This window comes from Nyctibius grandis, chromosome 4 (genome assembly GCF_013368605.1).
Source record: "Nyctibius grandis isolate bNycGra1 chromosome 4, bNycGra1.pri, whole genome shotgun sequence".
Classification (NCBI taxonomy): Eukaryota; Metazoa; Chordata; class Aves; order Nyctibiiformes; family Nyctibiidae; genus Nyctibius; species Nyctibius grandis.
Window position 1 is genome coordinate 506,309 of NC_090661.1, and position 21,067 is coordinate 527,375.

Below are 21,067 nucleotides of genomic sequence, written 5' to 3' on the forward strand. Positions count from 1 at the left end.
AAATACCCTTTTTTTGCACATTTGTCCCATTTTGTACGTTTGACCGCAGCGTTGGCTCTTTGCAGCCTGTTGCCTCTGATCCCGCGCCGGGGGCTGACGTCGTGGACTCGTTTTTACGAGGAAGCAGCGATTTTTGTACCACGTTTTGATGCCACGTGGGAGAAATAAAGACTTTCCCCCCTAGATTTCAGCCCCTCCACCCGCCAGCGTGCGGCTGGTCCCCGCGGGTAGGAAGGGGTTAAAGGGGAAGAGCAAAGCCCCGTGTCTTCCCGGAAATTATTTCTCTCCGAAAGCTCCTTTTTATCACTTTTATTAAGGCGCAGCGGGGAGGAACGAGGCAGCCGGGGCGCCCCGATACCATCTGCAATATCCGCACCGCGCCGCGGCTGTCACCGTGTCACACGGCCTGTCCCCCCGGCCGCCCCGAGGACAGCTCAGGAGGTGACGGCAGGCGAAGAGCCGGTGGATGTTGCGGGGTTCATCTCGACCCCGCCGAACCGGAGCCCAACGCCCCACGGTTTCAGCGCCAGGCGGGACCGCGGTGCCACGTCTGTGCCACGCCGACAGGGTGTGGTGGCACGGTGGGGGCTGTGGCGGCTGTGGCGGGCGGTGGTGACACCGCGGTAGTTAGTGGGGCCGTGGCGCAGCGCTAGTGGTGGTGGTGGGGTGGGGGTAGGTGGGTGTAGGTGCAGGTGTTGGTGTAGGCGCAGGCGTAGGTGTAGGTGAACATGTAGGCATAGGTGAAGGTGTAGGTGCAGGTGTAGCTGTAGGTGTAGCTGTAGGTGCAGGTTCAGGTGCGGGTGCAGCTATAGGTGTAGGTGCAGGTTCAGGTGTAGCTGTAGGTGCAGGTTCAGGTATAGCTGTAGGTGTAGCTGTAGGTGCAGGTTCAGGTGTAGGTGTAGGTGCAGGTGTAGGTGTAGCTGTAGGTGCAGGTTCAGGTGTAGCTGTAGCTGTAGGTGCAGGTTCAGGTGCGGGTGCAGCTATAGGTGTAGGTGCAGGTTCAGGTGTAGCTGTAGGTTCAGGTGTGGGTGTAGGTGCAGGCCCTGGTGCATGTGCGGGTGTATCTGTAGGTGTAGGTGTAGGCGTAGCTGTAGGTGCAGGTGTAAGTGCAGGTTCAGGTGTAACTGTAGCTTCAGGTGTAGCTATAGGTTGAGGTGTAGGTTCAGGTGCGGGTGTAGCTATAGGTGGAGCTGTAGGTGCAGGCGCAGGTTTGGGAGCAGCTGTAGGTGCGGGTGTAGGTGCAGGTGTAGCTGTAGGTGCAGGTTCAGGTGTAGCTGTAGGTCTAGGTGCAGGGCCTGATGCACGTGCGGGTGTAGCTGTGGGTGTAGGTACAGGTGTAGGTGCAGGTGTAGCTGTAGGTGTAGGTGTAGGTTCAGGTTTAGCTGTAGCTGTAGGTGCAGGTCCTGGTGCACGTGTGGGTGTATCTGTATCTGTATGTGTAGGTGCAGGTGTAGCTGTAGGTGCAGGTTCAGGTGTGGGTGTAGGTGCAGGTGTAGGTGCAGGTGTAGGTTGAGGTTTGGGTGTAGGTGCAGGCCCTGGTGCACGCGCGGGTTCAGCTTCAAGTGCAGGTGCCGCCTCGCCGGCCTCGTGACGTCACGCGGGCCCCGCCCCTGCGCTGGGCCCGCCCCCGCGGCGCGCGGTGATGACGCGGCTCCACGCCATAGGGCGCCTCCCTGCGCGCGTCACGGCGCGCGCCTCCCAGAGCGCAGGCGGACGGAGATGGCGCGGCCCGGGCCGGGGCGGCTGGCGCTGGGGCTGGCGCTGGGCGCCGGCCTGGGGCTGCTCTGGCTGCTGCAGCGGCGGCGGCGGCGCGGCGGGAGGCCCTGGCGGCGGGACAGCGGCAGGAGCTGGGGTAGGGGGACCGTGGGGCCGGGGCGGGGGGCGCGCGGCCTGTGCGGCCCTTCCCGGGCCTCGGGCTGTCGGTCCCCGCTGCCCGGGGGGAGCCGGCCGGGGAGGGGGGCGGCGGGCCTCAGGCTGTCGGGTCCCCGCTGCCCGGGGTGACCGGCCGGGGAGGGGGGCGGCGGCCCCCGGGCTGTCGGTCCCCGCTGCCCGGAGGGAACCGGCCGGGGCGGGGGGCGGCAGATCGGCTCCGCTCCGCCCATGTGCTCCCGCGTTCCTCTCGACGCCGGTCACGGAGCGGCTGCCCTCCGCCGGCCCAGCCCGGCCGCACCGCTGCCGCTCCGGCCTCGCCTCCGCGGGGCCCTGTGAAGAGCTGTTGTAAAGCTCTCGCTTTACCACTCGCTCCCGGCCTCCGGCGGGGTTGGAGCGTTGAACTGTTAGCAGCGCTGCCCCGGAGCCCCGAGCTGGCTGCTGGTTATCCCGGTCTGGGTGCCGGCAGCCGGTGCTGCCCCTTAGTAATAGCTACAGTTAGTAAAGTAGTTTTAAAAATAAAATTACTTCTAGGGAAGAGCTTTTACTTGACTGTCTCTATTGGGGTCTCTGAAGGCCTGTCTTTGGTAGTGTGTTGAGTCGGGAGTAGTTTGGGAGCAGTGTTTTAATCTGTGTTGTTGCAGATCCAGGTTTTAGATATTTATGAGCTTTCAAGAAAACATATTTAAAATCCCCAGATGTAAATGTGTTCTCATGTGCTGCTTGGTCATGCTGTAGCTGCAGGGAGATGTAAGGATCAGAGACTGGTAAAGGCTCTGGGTACTCAGAGAAGGCAAGGACACACTTTGAGGACTAAACTACTCCTTAAAGCCTGATGTCTCCTCTTTGGGTTTCTGTGGGGTTTGCTTCCTTGAATAAGACTAGAGGGTTTTTTGGTTGTGTGGGTTTTTTGGGGGGGTTCTTTTTGGGTTGTTTTTTTTTTTTTAAGAACAGGTCTTTTGGAAAAATTAGCTTCCATTGTCCTTGTTCATTGTCACGTGTTATCTTGTAAGCTGGTTGCTTTCCTGGCTGGGGGCCTCCCCAGTTGATAGCAATTAGGACAAGAGGACACAGCCTCAAGCTTGGCCAGGGGAGGGTCAGGTTGGACATTAGGAAGCATTTCTTCTCAGCAAGGGTCATTAGCCATTGGAAGGGGCTGCCCAGGGAGGTGGAGTCCCCATCTCTGGAGGGGTTTAAGAAAAGCCTGGACATGGCCCTTAGTGCCCTGGTCTAGTTGCCATGGTGGTGTCAGGGCAATGGTTGGACTCGATGAGCCCAGAGGGCTCTTCCAACTTCATTGATTCTGGGATTCTATGATAATCAATTCGGGAGAAAAGCAGAGTGTGGCTCTGGTGTTAATACAGGAGTGTGGAGAACAGGAAGGAAATTAATTTGCAGTAAGTACTTTAAAAAGAAAACCCCAGCAGTTTCTTCACCTACAATAGTCTTTGTGCTATTCAGTATGGTTTTTGTTCTTAAAAAAGAAATGACAAGGGGATTTTCATAGAAGGGTAGTTAAAAGAGCTTTGTTTATCCCTAATTACAATTGCAAATCTGCCGAGTGTGGCTAGATGCTGGTGTTGGAGAAGGGAGTGGGAAACCAGTTGAAGAACTCAAGCCAGGTCAGGCAGCAACACTTGAGCCCAAGCCTCGTGTCCTCTGTTTTCTGCAAACAAAATCATACTCCAGTTTCCCGTGGGAAATCCTTTCCCCTTTGCACCGAATGAGCTTTTTTCTCTCTCATTTTCTCCAAGCGGTGCCCAGCGTGCCGGTTCCCATGGGGGCGGGCGACGGGGCGACGTGCACGCCGCTCCTGCTGTCCGACGAGCACGCGGCCGTGCTGGAGCGCCTGGACGTCGTGTTGAGAAACATCTCGGAGCTCAGCAGAGAGGTGGAGGAGCTGCGGAACAGCCTGCAGCGCTTGGCTGCCGAGATCGTTGGCGAAGTCAGGTACTGACCCTGCCCCTTCCTGTCTGCTGCTGTTGCACATATTTACTCCATGGCAGGGTAAAACAGCCAAGCCTGAGTACATTAAATTTAAAATCCAAAAGTGTCTCTCCAGTTCCCACTGGCATCACGTCTTGACCTCCAGTGAGATTAATGTAAAAACAAAGGTATGTTTAGCCAGGGATGTTTTTTGTCTTATGGAGTATCAAGCAGTGATGGTTGCTTCATACCCTGCACTGGGAAGGTTATTTGGTCTGTAAATGTTTGTCTCTCGCTGCTGCTGTTTTCTCCCTGGTTGCTGACAGCTGTAGCTAGCTGTTGATGTAGAATAAAAGGTCCTGTCTTCTGCAGGGTGTTTTGGGATTCCCTTGTCTTTGCTCACTGAGGAAATCAGAGGGATGCACGTGTTGTGGTTACCCCTGTGTGTATGGATTGTATACAGACCCAGTCTGGGGTCAGACCTGCTTTAACTGCAGAATATGATGTTTGCTGCGTGGTAGCGGGGTGTTTGTGTAAGCAACAGCAAGTCACCTTGTGAATCCTGTGGGTATAAAGCAAACTGGATGGAATGGGCCAGGGAGGAGAAGGGACGTGACACAGCAGACATCTCATTATCAAATGCTTTTATTTCTCTTTTTGCCTTCTGCAAAGGTCCCACCTGGAAGAAACCCAGAAGGTAACTCGCCGGAGGCGGTTTCCACTTCCTAGAGAAAGGAGTGACTCCACAGGCTCCAGTTCCATTTACTTCACAGCCAGCTCAGCAGCAGCCAACACGGACGACGGGGAGAGCGAAGGAGGGTGAGCAGAGCACCTCGTTAGAGGCAGCTTTTAAGGGCTTTGCTGCCCAATTACATCTGAGCAGTTTGTAACGTAAAGGGAGGGACGTTTTTCCCCACTAGGTATCTGTCATCCTGTTGTTTGCTTTTATTACAGTAAGTGTACAGCTGCCAGGGCCAGACTGAGAGAAGTGCAATGATTCTGACTTTTAGAGAAAGGATGGAAAGGAAAAAAATAATATATATAATTTTTCACATTTTTTTTAAAGCAATAATTTGATTAAGGAACCTTGCAGGAAGAAGGGAAGTAGAAGTCCAGCCTGGGACTTGAGTGAGGGAGTTTATAAATAAAATTTCCATACAATAATATACTTTAGAATGTCTGGAAAAAAGGAGAAAATGAAAAATATTTTCCAATTAACTAAAATGTCTTTGGCTAGGATATTTCTTACGGATTTTTTTATCAGTGTGTCACACTGATCAGTTGTGTTGCTTAAGTTCTCATGGTTTAAAACCAGGTGAAAAGTACCGTGTAGTTTAAGAACATCAGTAAAAATTACAATATAGATGCAAATATCATATTAGATAACAAGGGGTCTACTGCATATGTGTATGTGAGTGCTGCCTTTCTGATGAAATGCTTTTCTGTGCCTTAGATGAATTCTATAGCTTTGGAGGCATGTAAGTGTTTCTAAAACATGCAGTGCTGGCTGTGTGTTTGCCCAGGAAAGCTGAAATGAAATGTAATTTGAAGAGAGAAGTTAATTACAGCCCTGAGAGCAAGGCAGGCAGGATTTGAACATGACACGCTGTTTGGTGGCAGCTGGATGACCAGTCAGCTGGTGCAAACTGGCACTTGGTGGCACGGGTTTGTCATTGGGGGACAAAGCAGCTGGGACAGCAGCAGCCTCCTGGCACAAAGGGTGCAGGTTTGCAGGACAGCGGGTTTGGGACTGCTGGGAAACCACGTCCTTTGGTGTTTTATCTTAGTAGCTGGCTTTAGTGAGGCAGGAAGGAGGTGATGTGATCTCATTCAGGTTGTAGAACTGCTTCGTTCATCTGAAGTGGGGGTTCATGTGAAAGCAACATCAGGGAGTGATTCACGGTGGTGTAGTAGGTAACAAGGCTGTGTAACCTATTGGAAAACTATATAGTTGGTTCTGAAGACAAGACCTTGCTGTCTAGATAATAACAGATGCATCGAGTCATTGGGGTGCTGGTGTGTTTTCAAAACATGCTGAAAAGGAGGGTCTTTTCCAGCAGATACCAGCCCTGGGTGTCATCTCATCATTAGAAAATTTTAAGTGATGGTAGAGGCTGATGACAATTCTCAGGTTCAGAGAAGACCTCCTCCTTAGGGAACCTCGGGTGAGCTGGGGAGGAGGGATATATTTACTGCAAAACCTCGTGACTTTATTGGGAACCTAGTGATGGTTGGGGGAGTTCTTACATTTTATTTAAAATCTGTAATTAGGTTTAATGACCGTTGTGGAGAATTAGTGGATAAGCAGCTCTCATCTGATTTAAAAAACAATTGAATAGTATATAATTTCTCACAGTGGTATTTGTCCTGTGCAAATAGATATAATATTAGTCTGGTCAGGACCAGCTGCCTTTAGTATGCAATATTGTCTTTTAGAGATGTAAGTACTAAAATTTTCTAGTAGAAAATCAGGGTAGGAAATGTAAATTTTGGAAAAGACTGTTCAAGCGTCTTAGCAGCCGCTGGGAGGAAGAATGAGACTATTCTCAACAGCTAAATTCCAGCTGTGTATTCATTGCTGGCAGCTGTGTGCTTTTAATGAAATTCAGAGAGAACTGCTCCTGTTTCAGCTTTATTTTCTTAACCACATGGACATAAGCACCTTCTCTGATTTCATATACAATTCACAAAAATCACCACGAGCTTTCAGGAGCCCAGAGGTCTTGGGCTGCTCAGGTTCTCTATATTGCTTTGGCACTGCCTTGGGCTTCTGGGCTTCGTTGCCTCCTCTCTCTGTGTGCTTTTTAGTCCAGATAGTATGTTTTCATTTTCGTTCAGGACGTGTGCTAGCCAGAGGCCTCAACACACTAAAGCATTTAAGAACTTTCCATCGTCGTAAATTCGAGAAAACAGGCTGATAACATCTAAATCCCTTAATCTTCCTGAAAACTCTTGAGTTTGTGAAGTTATGGACGGTATTACTTGTGTTTTTAAACTGGCAGCGTCTTCTGTGAGCTCCCTTGGAGTAAACACATTTTTGTGGTGGAGGAAAAAAGTGCACAGGAGCCATCCCTTGCTGCCTGTTTTTAAAAACCATATTGTGTGTCGGGAGCCTTCGATGTAGAAAGTGTTTTTCAGCTCAAGTACTGAAATTGTTGCAGCTGCCAGGAGAATGTTGTAGTGAGGCAGTGTCCCAGCTGCGTAGCCCACAACTGTGCTGTGTAGGTTAGGATGGGAATTAAGAGCATTCGAGGAGTTTGTGTTTAAGGATCAGTTAGTCCAGAGAACTAATGGTATCATTAATCTTAAGAAAATATTAAGAAATGAAGCTTTTAACCTGAAACAGAGCCTTGCCAGTGTCACTTACTGCGGTGTTACTGCATTATCTGTTAATTTAGTGCTGCCTGGGTCATCTCCAGCATGTCCTGTAGTGCTTGCTTTCCTGTTTTTGCAGTGATAAGGCTGACTCTATTCCTTGTCTAAAATGTTTCAGCACAAAGTGGTGCCTTTTTAAATTTATGGATGGGGGTTAGAGGCTGTGGTGAGCGAGGGTATTTATTTACCCCCTACCAGAGAAGGAAATGCTTGAGCGTTATTGATGGTTCTCAGAAAAACAAAGCTTTGATAGCCAAATGTGTCTTGTTATCTATGTGCAGCCGAATTACTGTGACTGCTTTCTTCAGATACAGACTTTGGTCACGTATCTTTGTCTCCAGAAAAAGGCAGCTCCACGCACAGCACTCGGCCCTCCCTTGGAGGGGGAGTTCAGCGGGGACAAGCAGGGCTGCAGCGGTGCTTACCACATGCCCCCAGCCTGCAGCCACCCTTCGTTCTAGCAGAGCTGGTCAAGTTGGCTTGGGCATAGTTTAATTGGGTGACAATTACAAACACCCCCTAGAATTAAGTGTTTATGGGATTTGAAGTAGCTTGTGCAAGTGAGATGTGGACACTGAGTTGTCCTTTTGAGGGTCCTTCTTTCTTCAGCTTTTTGAGGTTGTGAATATTCCTCTGCCTCTATTAGGCAGAGGATTTTCTGTCCTGTGTGTATAAAACTGTGGCAGGCTGCACAGCATCTCCTCAGACTGATTTGGCGTTGTGTTTTTGGGTTTTTTCTCAAAGGTACAGCACAGCCAACGCTGAGTCTGACTACGACCGGGAGTCGGAGAGGGAGAGCGAAGAAGGGGAAGATGAAGTGAGCTGTGAGACAGTGAGAACTGCACGACGGGATTCCCTGGATCTCGTCAACGAGGATGAAACGCATCTACTCCTGGATTCCTCACTGGAGGAGGGGCTGGGTCAGCTCCTGCAGCAGGCTGACCGCCTGCACGACGGGGAGGAGCAGGAGAAGAGAGAGGGCTTCCAGCTGCTGCTCAACAATAAACTGGCGGTAAAGGTTGCCTTTTGATATTTTCCAGCAGTGATTTGTGTTTTCAGCTAAATAGCTGGGAAGGAGGAAATTGCACATCTGAGCTGGGTCCAGGTCCTACACAGCAACTGGGCTGGTCCCAGTGGCTCCTTCCTCAGGAGCAGCCTGGGAGCGGGCTGAGGGCCAAAACTGCTGGGGCTACAGCAGCAGCCAGTTGCCAGTTCTGTCTGTCTTGGAACTCTGTGTCTCCTCGTGTCATCACTTTCCCTGAGTGAACACGCTGTACATGTGTAAAATAACAGGAGGGGGTGTACAGTAAACTCGGCAAACGTTTTGAGAACATGTACTGCATTGCATGTGCAATGGCTCCATCTGTATTCAGGAAGCTTGGCCTTTCCAAGGACTGCCCAGTGCACGTGTGTGGTGGTTCATGAAATAAGTAAGTTGCATGTTCAGACAGAAGGGTTAGGCAACACTTAGGTGTGTATTACTTAATGAGATGAAAAACCTGGATGTAGCAGGAAAGAAAGAGCAGATAACTTGATCAGTTCTAATTTCAAGTAGATTGGTTTTTTTTTCCTTCCCACCAGGAAGAAGTGACAGGCCTGTTGGCTTCTGACATTCTCTTGCATTGCTTCTTTCTGGTGATTCTATCCCTTTTTTTCTACAATGCTGTCACAGCAGAAGCCAGACTCTTAGGTGGTTGTGTTTTAATTCTCTGAGGTTTAGGGTGGTTTGTTTCCCCGTGTGTTGAGGCTGGCAGGGACTGCTGAAGAACTGCCCGCAGTATGGCCTTTCGGTGGAGGGGTTCCTTGGTGGAAGGTGGCAACAACAAGGCCCGTAGCAGTAGGGTGGCATTGTCAGCTGTAGCTTTGGCCTTCCAGTTGGCTCTTGTGGTTCTGCTTCAGTTCTGGTAGAGTTGGGGCCTTCTAAGGTTTCAAAAAAAGTCTGTGTGACTTCTAGCACACGCCCCCCCCACTTGATTTTTCTTTCTCATGCTCTTTCTCAGTGGCAGAATGGGTCTTGATAGCTCATGTGTATGTTTTCCTGCAGTATGCAGACCAGAAGGACTTTCTGTGGCGCCTGGCCCGAGCACACAGTGACATGTGTGACCTCACGGAGGACGCAGAGGAGAGGAGATCGTACGCATCTGATGGTAAGGAGTTGTGTGCTTGAGGCAAAGGAAGGGGCTGGTCAGAGCTGACACTGCACTTCAGATTTACAAACCCTCCCCTTGCAAACAATGTGGGAGATTTTTTTTTTTCCTTGTAATCTTTTTTTTTAGGTGAGTAGCTAGCAGTGCTGTGGGGCTAAGTGTTTAAAAGAAAGATAGTATAAGTAGACCAAGGGCTAGTTAAAGGTATAAAAGTTTGTTTCTCAAACCTGCCATCCATACCTGTGTGGTATTAAGATAAAACAAGTTTTTGCTGTAACTCATTTAATTTTTTGTGTTGCTAACACATGCAGATATAAAAAAGAAATACATTTTTCAATGTGTGTTTACTTAGAGGAATCAGTTTAGTTTTATTCCCTCATTCTTCTTCCCTGTCTCAAATGTGGTTTGTTGCAAGATTGTAGGTGGGTCAGAATAAAATAAAAAAATCCATTTGTGTTACTGTTAAGAGGTGCAGCAAAAGATACTGTTCTAGGTAATTTGTCCTGTTTATTATGCACATAACTGAACAGAATTAGTTAATACTAAAACTAATGTAATTATTATTTTCTAGAAATCAGTGTAGCCATTTAAAACATGAAATGTTAAGTTTTATTTTGATATCCTTTTAGCCTTCAGTAAAAAGGTTTCAGCTCTTTGAGACTGCAGGTTCTCAGAGGGGAGAGGGGGGAGTGGGGCAGGTCCTGGAGCTGAGGCCGTGCAGTTCATCAGCACAAAACCACTGCCAGCTCTCCTTGCCTTCCCTTGGCGTGGTGGGGAAGGGCTTCTCGTTGTAGATGACTGTACTTCCAAACGAGGTGAAACCAATTTACTACTCAAAATCTGCACCATCTCTTTGAGTAGTCTGGGATGTTCCACATCACTGCAAGAATATGGAATTATTTACAGAACATTTTCAAGCCAAACATGCTTATAAAACTAACAGTTATATAACTTTTTATGCCATTCTGTTATTGTACTCTTAACAGCCTTAAAGAAGGAAGTAGAGAGAGAAAGTGGCTGAATTTCTTATCTCTGACCACTTATTTTTAGGGAAAGAAGAATTAGAAGTTGCCTTACAGAAATGGGATCAAAGTGCTGAGTGCCATCAATGGTATGTAACTTTTTACTTCTTGCTTTTAAGCAGCGTAGGAAAAGGACTTGGAGACTTGGAGATTGCTGTGAGCTGAGGTGCATTTTAAAAAAAAAAGCTGTTTTTAACAGCTTTGGTTAATTGGCATGAGTAAAGGCTTGACGGATGGTAGGTGTGGTTGTGATGATAGTAATAAACTTTGCTTTGCCTGCGCCGGTTTAATTATGAGTTTCTCTCTGAGATGAGATGGCCAGAAGAGTTCTTGAGCCAAAGCTCCCAAACAGAGTAATAAACTTCTTTGAATACTAAGAACAGATTGTGTTGAGGCTTTTGTGAGGCTGCACCTAACGAGTTGATGAACTTTGGTGGTGGTGAAGGATGAACTTCTAGATGAGGTTGTGCAGACCCTGGGAACACGCGTATCAGAGCGCCCCGTTCTGTGCTGGGTGGGGATGGGCTGCCAAAGATTATTTCATGCAGGTAACTTGCAGAAAGCTAGATCCTGAGGTTGAGAGCTCGGGATGGTGAGGCTCTCTTTATTTTCTCTCGAGTCCTCTGTTTGCTTTGGCCCCTTTTCAGCCCCCTGCAGAGCAATGTGTACGTCCTTCGAAGCCGAGCTCCCAGCCAGCTGCACAGCCGTGGGGGCAAAGTCTTTGAGTTACATATTAAATATGAATGAGGCTTTTCCTTTGTGTCCCTCCAACATTCTTGGGTTAATTGTTGGTTTTTCCTCTGTTACTGACATTTTGATAACGCTGCTGCGCAGAGATGCTTGCTCTATGTCAAGAGGTGATATACTTGCCTGAATCAGCTAGGCTTGTCAGTGTGGGCCAACGTTCTTATATTCATCTGAATTCTGGAGTAAGGAGAAACATCATTCTTCTTAGACAGCCTTTTATAGCCCTTTGGAGACTCTCTTCTGCCCTGGTACTGCTGCATTCTGCTCATGGATGCTGCTTGTCACACTGCAAAGCATTCTGGCTTTGGAATGAATTGAAACAGCAGCATATGGCTCTTTTTTAGTTGTTTTCTTTTTTTTTTACAAAGATATTTTATATTTTTTTCATGATAAAAGATGAAATGATCTGCAGTTTAGCTAAGCAAGGTGTTCTGTGTCTGTATGAATGCTGCAGCTGGTTAGGATTCCAGTAAGGAGGGAGGCAAGAGGGAAGGTGCCTTGCTCTCTTCAGCAGCCTGAGTGAGCAGGCTTTGGTTGCAAGTCATGTGGCATTGAAAGCATCGCTCTCCTGTTTTAAAAATACACCAAAAGAGAGTTTGTAGACTGGTACAGATATTTGTAGAGGTAAAGGAACGTGCTTTTCTGGTCTTGTGGTGAATTCGTTGATGAACAGTGTTTATCAGCAGTTACTGTGAAGGACTGACAACATGTAAAATAGAATAAAAGAGAGATGAGTTTTTAAATGGAAATTATTGAAAAAACAGGGTGCTCTGTATCTTTACCATGCAAGATCTGCGCTCTTCTGAGGTGAGTAAATTTATTTGGAGGATCAGTTTGGACTACTGGCATCTAAATAAACGCCTTTATCGTCTTGAAAAGACTGTGTATTTTAGCTCTTGGTAATGAATTGCTGTTCTCAATTAAAGCTTTGATGGGAAGGAAGAACACTGGGACAGACAATGTGACTGATCTCTAGCAGCTTGGGGTGTTTGGCTGTGTCTGCTGGTTTAACATCTTGAAGGAATGGGGTTTTAATTGCCAGGTTGAGTTTGTTAAGCCACTTTGATACATGATTATTTGGTATTTTCCAGAGCAAGGTTCTACTTCAGGGTATATTATTGGTAGCTCAGCTTTGTGATTCAGTTTATGGTGTGCAGAAGCAATGGCTGTAATGTGGTGTTTAGTCATGTGTCTCCAGTAGAAAATCTCCAGCCTTTTGAGCTGAGATGTTCTGGGTGCCTCTGTTACAACCTGTCCCACCTCCTCCCACGATGGTTTTGGGGAAAGAGGGCACAATTCTTGTCCTGTTGGACCCATCTCTTTTCCAAACAGGGTCAGGCTTCTGCACATCTGCATATTGCCTTTAGTTGTAGAGAGCAGCTGGAGAAAGGAAATAGCAGAGAGCGTGTGGGAGGCCTGGGACTTATTGGAAATGAATATGAAACTACCTTTATCAGCCACAGAAATAATGGGTTTCTCCCATGAATAGAACAGGAAATTACTCCCTTTCCAGCTCTGTGTGGGTCGTGGATGGTTGCAAGCTGGTTTAATTGCAGTCTTTTTTTATAGTGATTGGATTTACCCTGAGAAAAAAAATCATTGCTCGTGAAATGATGCTTAATACATGAAAAGATACATATAGATGGAAAATGTAGGATAAAACATAGTACCAAAAGACATCATAGGTAGACCATCCTCCAGCAGGAGGAGCGCAGAGGTGAGCTCACAGCCCCTGATGGAGCTGTCCTCCCTGGGTCTGTGTCATCTTGTTTTGGCCAAGTGTCTCCTGCCCTTTCCATACCGTCCTCTGGGACATATTCCATAATTTAACATGCTCTGTGTGTAAAAGCCTGCTCACTATGTTTGCAATTGCCAGTAGAGGTTTTAAAGCTTTTTTGGGTTTGATTTGCTGCCCTAGCTCGTGGTTTATGGAGAAGTGAACAGAGAATTCACACTTCTTTATAAAGTACAATTTTATCCTGTCCCATTTCTCTCTTCAGTATCTCTTTGCCTTGCTGAAGAATCCTAATCTTCTATTATCTCTTTTCATAGGGAATAATTTTATTATCTCTCATCCCCATGTTGTCTTTCCTGTATTATTCTCTTTCTACCATGTCTTTTTTCAGACAAAAGGACAGGAATTCACTGCCGAGCACGAGTTGTGGGAGTAGCACGGATTTGTGTAACACTAATGTGATGATCCTTTTCATTCTTACTTCCATGTACAGTCGTCAACATTGTCTCTCTCTTTTCCACAACATACTAAGTGGACATTTTAATAGAAGTATTACCAGTGATTTTGATGTCCCTCCTGTGTGGTACAGGCTGTGTGGAGCCCGTGGTTGTGTGGGTACCGTTAGTGCTGCATTTTTTCCTGTGTGCGTTATTTCACGTTGACCATAATTTGCTGTTTAATCAATTGCCACTTAATGCTTATAGATTACTTAAGATGCAATTGTGCTGCGTTTTGGTGCTTATTCATTGTTCTCTTTGCTGTATTATTTGCTTCTGTTGCACGAATCATTCCCTGTTTTATTGGCTTTAAGATGTGATGCTTGTCAAGCAAGACAGAAGATGCTTTGCATGCAATCGTCGTCGCAAGTAAAACTTTTCTCCCCCTCTCTCGGTGCCTCCTAGTTATTGCAGTAATAACTGACATTTTAAAGCAACAAAGAAAATGACTTTGGGAACAAGAAGGGATTTCTGAGTGCTGGCAAAGGCTGAGTGGAGCGGGACTGCCTGCAGCTCCGGAGCGTTCTGTGGCCGGATGGTGTGGAGGCTTTGGCAGCGTGGTAGTAAGTGGTTTCTCAAGAATGACAGAGAAAGCAGTAAGTGTCTGGGACTATGTCTGGACCAGCCTTGGGATCTGCCCAACTATGAAGGAGAGTCCTTTCATGGATCTCTTGGGTCCTCCTGACATTAGATTGGGTACAAAGCTGTTACTGTAGTCGCTTGCTATTGGAAGCCAGCGGGTCCCGAGAGAGCCATCTCCGCAGAGCTGGTCAGAACAGAGCTGGGGTTTGGTCAGGGCTGTGCAGACAAGTCAGCCTGTGTGCAGTGGGACTGGTCTCTGGCTGCACTCCCCTTGTAGGCACTGCTCAGGGGTGTAGAGACGTGTGAGAGTTGTTGGGTGTTTGATGTATTTAGTACCTTTAGAATGGATTTGTATATTGTGGGCTGATTGATGTTCTACCGAGTGTTCTTAATGCCTGTGTACTCCTGTCTTACAATTACCTGATTCTTACTTTTGATAGAGACATCAAAGTCATTCTCTGCTTTAATTGTGAAAGATCTCTGAACACACATACTATGTCCAACTAAATTGATTTCTCCCTTGGCTGATTGCAGCTCAGGAATAGGACAGAGCAAGTTTCCAAGTCTGTTCTTGCTTGCTGTTAGGGATGGATGGAAGAGGTGTCGATTGTTGCACAAACCTGTACATTTTGCTGCTTAGATATTCATATGTGACATCCTCCCAAAGGAAGGTGGAGAAACAATTGTGGCCTTGTTAGAATCCCCTGTCTGTTTCAGTGTGGCTCTGCTCTTTGCAGCACAACTGCAAGCACGTAACAGCAGCTTTGGGGATCAGGAACGGATAGGGAGCTGTGTGTTTGCCTTGGCTTCTGCTCCTGTTGTCAAAAGAAATATTGGAAGTACAGCAGAGCAATGAGGGATTTCAGAGGTCCATCAGGGAAAACATTTTCAGGTGCTGTATTACCAGCTTTTGTTTGAGTTAAATATTTCACATGGGAAATTAAATGCTATTTGCTGGCTGCTGAAAGCTGTCATTGTGAAGAAGTAATAAGCTTTGGGCCTCTTGGAGATACTATATATGTTACAGAGAAGCAGGAGGAGGATGAGCCTCTGAAATGTGCCCTCTCTTCTAAAGAGTCTGTCACTTTGGTGGAGCATCTTGCACGCTTGATAGCCCCTGAGTTGTGTACCAGCCCTTTGAAATGCTGTTGGTACATCTGGCTGTCCGTGGGCAGGTGCCAGGTTTTTGAGAAGTGACAGCATTCGGGATGTGACTTGAAGATAGATAGCTTCAATGTTAACAGCTGGCAGTATGTCAGGACTTAACTCTTCATGGATTGCTGTGCAGGTCTGGCCAATTTTGAGCTGCATCTGGATTTATGAGCTGAGTGTTTCCTGTTCCCCAGGTGGATGAAACAGGGGAGTTACTGGCTGTAGATGAGGGGCAGAACTAACTATAGCAACTAGGAATAGGCATTAGAAGGTATTTCAGAGCTAGAGCTGCCTGATGGTATCCCCCTGACTCAGGAGGGTCCCTCCCTTTGTCAGGGGTGTTGGTACCCTGAAGCATCTCCATGTCCCGAGCCACGGAGGCTCTGGGAGTGGGAACACCAGAGAGGAGACGGGGAAGAGAAAGTACTGAAAACTATGAGGAAGGACAAAAGAAATCTCAGCAGGGATCAGTATTCCCTCCTCTTGGAAACAGTGAAGTCACTTGACATTTCCAGTCTGTGGGTTGCTTTTTACGTGTCAGGCATAAAGAAAAGAGGAGTTCTGAGAACTGAGATCCTGAGAGTACGTCAGCAGAAAGCTCTCATAGCACGGTTGGTAATGCTACAAATGTGGAAAACAACTCATGCGCTCCAAAAGGCTCCATTTGGGAGCTCTCCTCATCAGTGTGGGTGCGGGTGACACCTTCCTTGACAGCACTAGCAGTTCCTGCAGCCTTTTTTTATTTATAGTTTGAACACCTTGCCCAGGTATGTCCAGGCTCTTTGCTGGTGGCTCTTGGGAAGACAACTGAAAGGGCAAGTCTTCTGAGTAAAACCAGAGGTTTAAATAAGCATGAGGTCGCTCCACAAAAATTGTATGTTCTACACAATAAATACTGTTTGTATCTTCAGACTTGACTGGGGATGAATACATTTTGTTCCACAAAGAGGACACATGTGGTATCACCTCCTGAGGCAGACTGGAGATCTTCAGCAGATAAAACCAACATAGACATTGAAGAAAACTGAAGACACGTTTTGTGTCCCAGCTGAGGCAGCTAATGAAGATTTTAACTTCTTCAGGATCAAGGAAAGGTGTATTGTGATAGAGGTAGAGAAGGGGATAAGATTAAAATAGTTTTCATATAAAATAGTGAAGACCTTCAGACAAATATCCAGGCATTCAGGAATGTTATGGCTTGGCAGTGGGATGATGTTCGTACTGCTGTAACCATGGCTCTTGTGGATTCTACTCATGAGTCAAACCCATATGAGGTCTCCTGCAGTTGTGCAAGTAACGCTGAAGTCGTTCCCAAACTACAGTCCAGAGCAGTCAGGAGAAGCCTACAGAGAGCTTTCTGTGTGGTTTTGCTATCACTTCAGCTAGAAAAATGTATTCTGTTACTTTTTCCACCCAGTTGTGCAAGCATGTGACAGAGGACAGCTACTTACAGGTCCAAGGTTTGTAACAGGTTGCTGGGAATTTTAAGAAATTAGGTGGGTTTGTTTTTTCCCTTTCTCACCATACCTACATGTGTACCTACCTGGAGTTAAAATCAGTACACCAGCCTCTAGATTAGGAGATACACAGTTTGATTATGGTGTGTTGAGGAAAAAAGTTCACACATGCAAGTAAAATAATTATACTAGTGAAAAAATAAACGATAACCTGCAGGCACAAGTCTGTGGCTTGGGAAAGCATGTGTCTGTGTGTCTGTTTTTTAAGCCATATATTAGTTGACTTGTTTAGCATTATGAGGTTTTAAAACTTGGTAAGAGGAATTAACATGTGGAAAGGTGTCAGATTAGTTGTTTTGCCAGAGCTGATGGTCTGCAACTAAACCAGTCAGTGCTTAAGGAGCCTCAGCATCGTGTTCAAGTGATTAAAACCTTGTTTAGGTGGTGAGTACCTGTGGAATATTTAGTCTTGCAAATCTTTGCACCTACAGCTTAGGGTGGGCTGCGCTGAATAATTTTTCACTTGAAAACAGGGGAGTTAGATTTGTGTGAAATGGGAATATGAGGAACATAATCTCTTTAAAAACTCTGCAGGTCTGTCCTCGCCTTCTCTAAAAAGATGTTGTAAAACGGCAGCATTAGCAGAGGAGTGTGACGAGGGAGAGCGAAAGCCCAGAGCAGCTGTTGTAATAGTTAGTGAATAGATTTAAGTCTTGTCAGGCTGGAAGGAAGGTAACTGAGAGGAGCAGAACGTACCTGTACCTCAGGTGGCGTGGAGAGGGTGAAGTGGGAGCGCTTTCTTCCAAAGCAAGAGCTAGATGGCATCAAATAAAGCTGCTAAGCTTTCACTTTGACCAGTTGGCTGCAAAATAGCTCCTTCTCCCCACCTCTTTCCCCTTCTCCTGTTATTCCCCTTTGCCTCACTGTTTCTTTTTCATTTACTAATTGTCTTGTGCAGCAAGGAGCCCCGGCACACTCCGCGGGCGAGTCTGAAATGGTTAAAAGAGATAAGAGACGTGTTTGGGTTGGCAGAGCACCCTGGCCAGGGAGCTGGAGGTGCTGGGCTGCACAGAGCCGTGTGTTGCGTGTCCAAGGGCCAGGAGTCCTGCTTCGAGGGGAGTCAGCCAGAGTGCAGCGCTGAAAGCGAAGGTTCTTCAGAGCTGGTGCTGCGAGCTGGGGGATTTAAGCTGGAAGAACAGGCGGTCTCTCATCTGGTAGTATCTGCTTCCACAGAGTTTATTTTCTGATAAATGGGGAAATCCTTACCGAGCTGAGATTCCTGTGGGAACGCACAGTTTGACCAGTGTCAGCAGCTTGATGAGTAGTTCTGGTCAATAATTAGTCCAGCGATACCATCGTGCAAGGTTTCGGTAACTGCTGAGACATCGACCTGAACAGTGCTTCAGAGGCTACGTGTTGTTTACAGAGGATGAAAATCCCCTTCCCAAACTCATTATTTTTAATCTGTCCTGTTACTGCAACTCAGTAGGGCCTCTCGGGACGTTCATCCAAGGCGTTTCACAAAGCGAACGGGAATGAGCAGCTCCAAGAAGCCAAGCTAAACAAGCAGAGAGAGAAAAGCAGCAAACCACGTTGGCGCTGCCGAGGGAGGAAGGGAGGGCCGGGATCTGAAGATCTCCAGAGCCTAAAGTCTCAGAACTGCAAAGTCTTGCATATGAAAATCAGCAACATGCTGGTGGCCTTGGACCTCGAGGCACAAGCTGAAAAGGAAGGTTCATGCAAAGGGCTGAGACCAGCAAAGCTGGGCTGGGTAGAGTCGTCTCTTCCTGGGAGTGCGATGAAAGAAGTAGTTCAAGCATCTCTTACCTGCTTTTTTTTTTGGTGACACAAAGATAGGACTGCTATTTACTGCTTGTTTCACATAACATTTCACTAGGCTGTTAAAAAATATGTGGTATTTATATTTCTTGAGAGCTGAATATTGCACCACTTGACATTTATAGGGTTGCTGGTGGAGGGATGAGGCTGGGCTAGCCATCAATTTATGGCTGCGCTGAAGGGGCTCGTTAGGCTTTCCCTGAGGAAGGACGGGGGGTAGAAAGGGAGGTTAGGCAGGGTTTAGCTTCCCTTTTCAAAAGGCACGGTGTTTCCCCGTTGTGTTGCAAAACCTTGAACTTGACCTAATTGTATTTAATGCCTGCCCATGTATTTGGGAGCCTGAACAACGTGGTTATGGGAGCCACAGTCTGGCACGTTCCTGTGTGTTAGGGTACAGGCTGTGTGATTTACTGTATCAGTGTGTTTTATCTTGTGATCTTGGAAAATAAACCTTTTATTGGCTCGTATTTCTAAGCCCTAGTCATGTTGTGGTTAGGAAGATTTAGCAGAGGCTGATGTTTGTTGTGAAACAAACTGGGAAAGATCATAAAAACACTTAATTTCACCATCTGCAAGCGACAGATTGTGGCAGTGCAGCTGTGGACTTTTTCAACTGGAGGAAAAGGGTTTTACCCAATTAAGGAGCTGATCTGGTAATCTTCTCCATTATCATGAAAAATAAGAATTTTAGAACTGAACCAGAGTTTTTAAACAAGAAAGTTAACATGTTAAAGGAATGGGATTTAATGACAACACTGTAAATATTCAGGAGATGCAGCTTCTTTGTGTTGTAACTTACACATTGAAGGTTTAGTTCAGGCAAGAGCAATGAGGTGTGAAATGTTTTGTGGGTTTTTTTGTGACGCTGAAGAAAGTGCACTTGGAGATTCAGAAGTCTTCTGACAAGTTCCTGCATGGACATCTGTTGTGGTTCACCATCAGCGGGGATGCTTTGGGATCTCATGTGGTGAGGTGAGAGAGAGTATCCAGCAACACTGGGGTGTGGGTGTAGTGAGAGAAATCTCAAGGGAGGTTTACTTGCATCTTCCTTCTCAGCTTTATTTTTTGAAAGAACGAGACTTGTATTACTCATCTGTCCATCCATTCCACCTAATGTTTTGAGCCAACCTCAGAATCACAGAATCACAGAATCAACCAGGTTGGAAGAGACCTCAGGGATCATTGAGTCCAACCGTTGCCCTGACACCACCCTGTCAACTAGACCATGGCACTAAGTGCCATGTCCAGTCTTTAAGAGGGGGAAGCCTCTCTGTTCCCCCAGCTCTCCCCTAAGCAGGATGGCAGAGGTCAAAGACCGACCCAGCGTGGCTGAAACTCCAACTCCTGTGTTCTGTGCAGCAGCGGTGCCCTCGCACGCCTCCACGATTTGTTGTTTCTTGGGAAGCAAAGCAGGGAGGGAGGGGGTTTGGGCCGCTGTGGTGCGGGGAGGTGAGATGGGAGGGTGTAAATCCATGGTCATTAACCTTCCTTAGCTTTTACAGCTCATTAAATAGCTAATTTTGCTAGGTGCTGTGCTTCTCAGGGGCAAAATTTACGATCTCTTACTTGACTCTTGCACTTGCAACACCTAAAACGTGTTATTTTGCTTCTCAAGTCTGGTGGCCATGTGGGGCTGGAGGATATAGGTAGGTTTTCACAATATTTTCCCTCCAACTAGACAACTGCTGTGCTATAGGTTGGCTGTTGTGTAGGGAAGGTCGCTACGCACCTCCGTTCATTAGAGCTCTTTGTAGATTTTCATGTCGCATTAAACCACTCCTGTTGCCTCGCTGGCATCCTTCAAGCCAACACCTTCCTGCGCACTAAATTCTTGCTGTGTATGTCTCCTCCCTGTAAAAGTTGTCCAGCACTCCTTGTTTTCCCCAGTAAGTTGTGAGGCTTTAATGCACTTAAATATCTTCCTTCTGAAGATATGGACAGAATGTGGGTGTGTATTTGAAACTGACTGATTTCACGTGCCTGTCTCCTCTGTGTAGGTACGCTGTTCTCTGTGGGCAGTTATCAGAACACGAGAGCATTCAGAAGCGCATTCAGACTGGGTATGTTTTTAAGGTGAGTAGAATCACACAGAATCACAGAATCAATGAGGTTAGAAGAGCCCTCAGGGATCATCGAGTCCAACCATTGCCCTGACACCACCATGGCAACTAGACCAGGGCACTAAGTGCCATGGCCAGGCTTTTCTTAAACCCCTCCAGAGATGGTGACTCCACCACCTCCCTGGGCAGCCCCTCCCAATGGCTAATGACCCTTGCTGAGAAGAAATGAGTAGAAAGGATGCGCTGGTTTTTGTGCAACACCACTTATTTCTGTCGTAGTAAGTCAGGAAAATTCACTCCAGCTCTTATTAGGAACACGATAGGTCCCAAAGAGATGCTGTGAGTGGGTGGTTTGGGCTGAAGAGGGTGATTCCAGCAACGTGGGATGGGAATGACTGGTCCGGCTCTGCACTTTGCAAATAAAATGTATGTGTATGATGAGACCGAGAACTTGAAACATGGAATTACCACGTGGTAGTAAGATACAGCACCAACGCTTCTGCAGCAGCTGCCTGTGAGCGTGCTTGTGCCCTCCCCTAAATGCAGAGCAGTTATTTTTCAAAGGGGTTTTAATCTGCCTCAGACTCCTTTATTTGCCTGTCGTCCACAGCAGGGATGTTGCAGGGTAAGAGGATCCACTGGAACAGTTACTACAGAAC

General features: G+C 47.1%; 1 protein-coding gene across 1 annotated transcript in view; it reads left to right on the forward strand.

Moving 5' to 3' along the window:
* The first annotated feature begins 1,719 nt into the window (after positions 1–1,719).
* Positions 1,720–21,067, forward strand: part of RMDN3 (regulator of microtubule dynamics 3) — a 30,261-nt gene continuing 10,913 nt past the window's right edge. The window contains exons 1-7 of the mRNA XM_068397754.1: positions 1,720–1,852; positions 3,624–3,819; positions 4,468–4,614; positions 7,915–8,182; positions 9,215–9,317; positions 10,368–10,428; positions 20,346–20,421. Of these exons, the coding sequence (XP_068253855.1) occupies positions 1,720–1,852; positions 3,624–3,819; positions 4,468–4,614; positions 7,915–8,182; positions 9,215–9,317; positions 10,368–10,428; positions 20,346–20,421 (984 nt within the window). The remainder of the gene's footprint in view (positions 1,853–3,623; positions 3,820–4,467; positions 4,615–7,914; positions 8,183–9,214; positions 9,318–10,367; positions 10,429–20,345; positions 20,422–21,067) is intronic.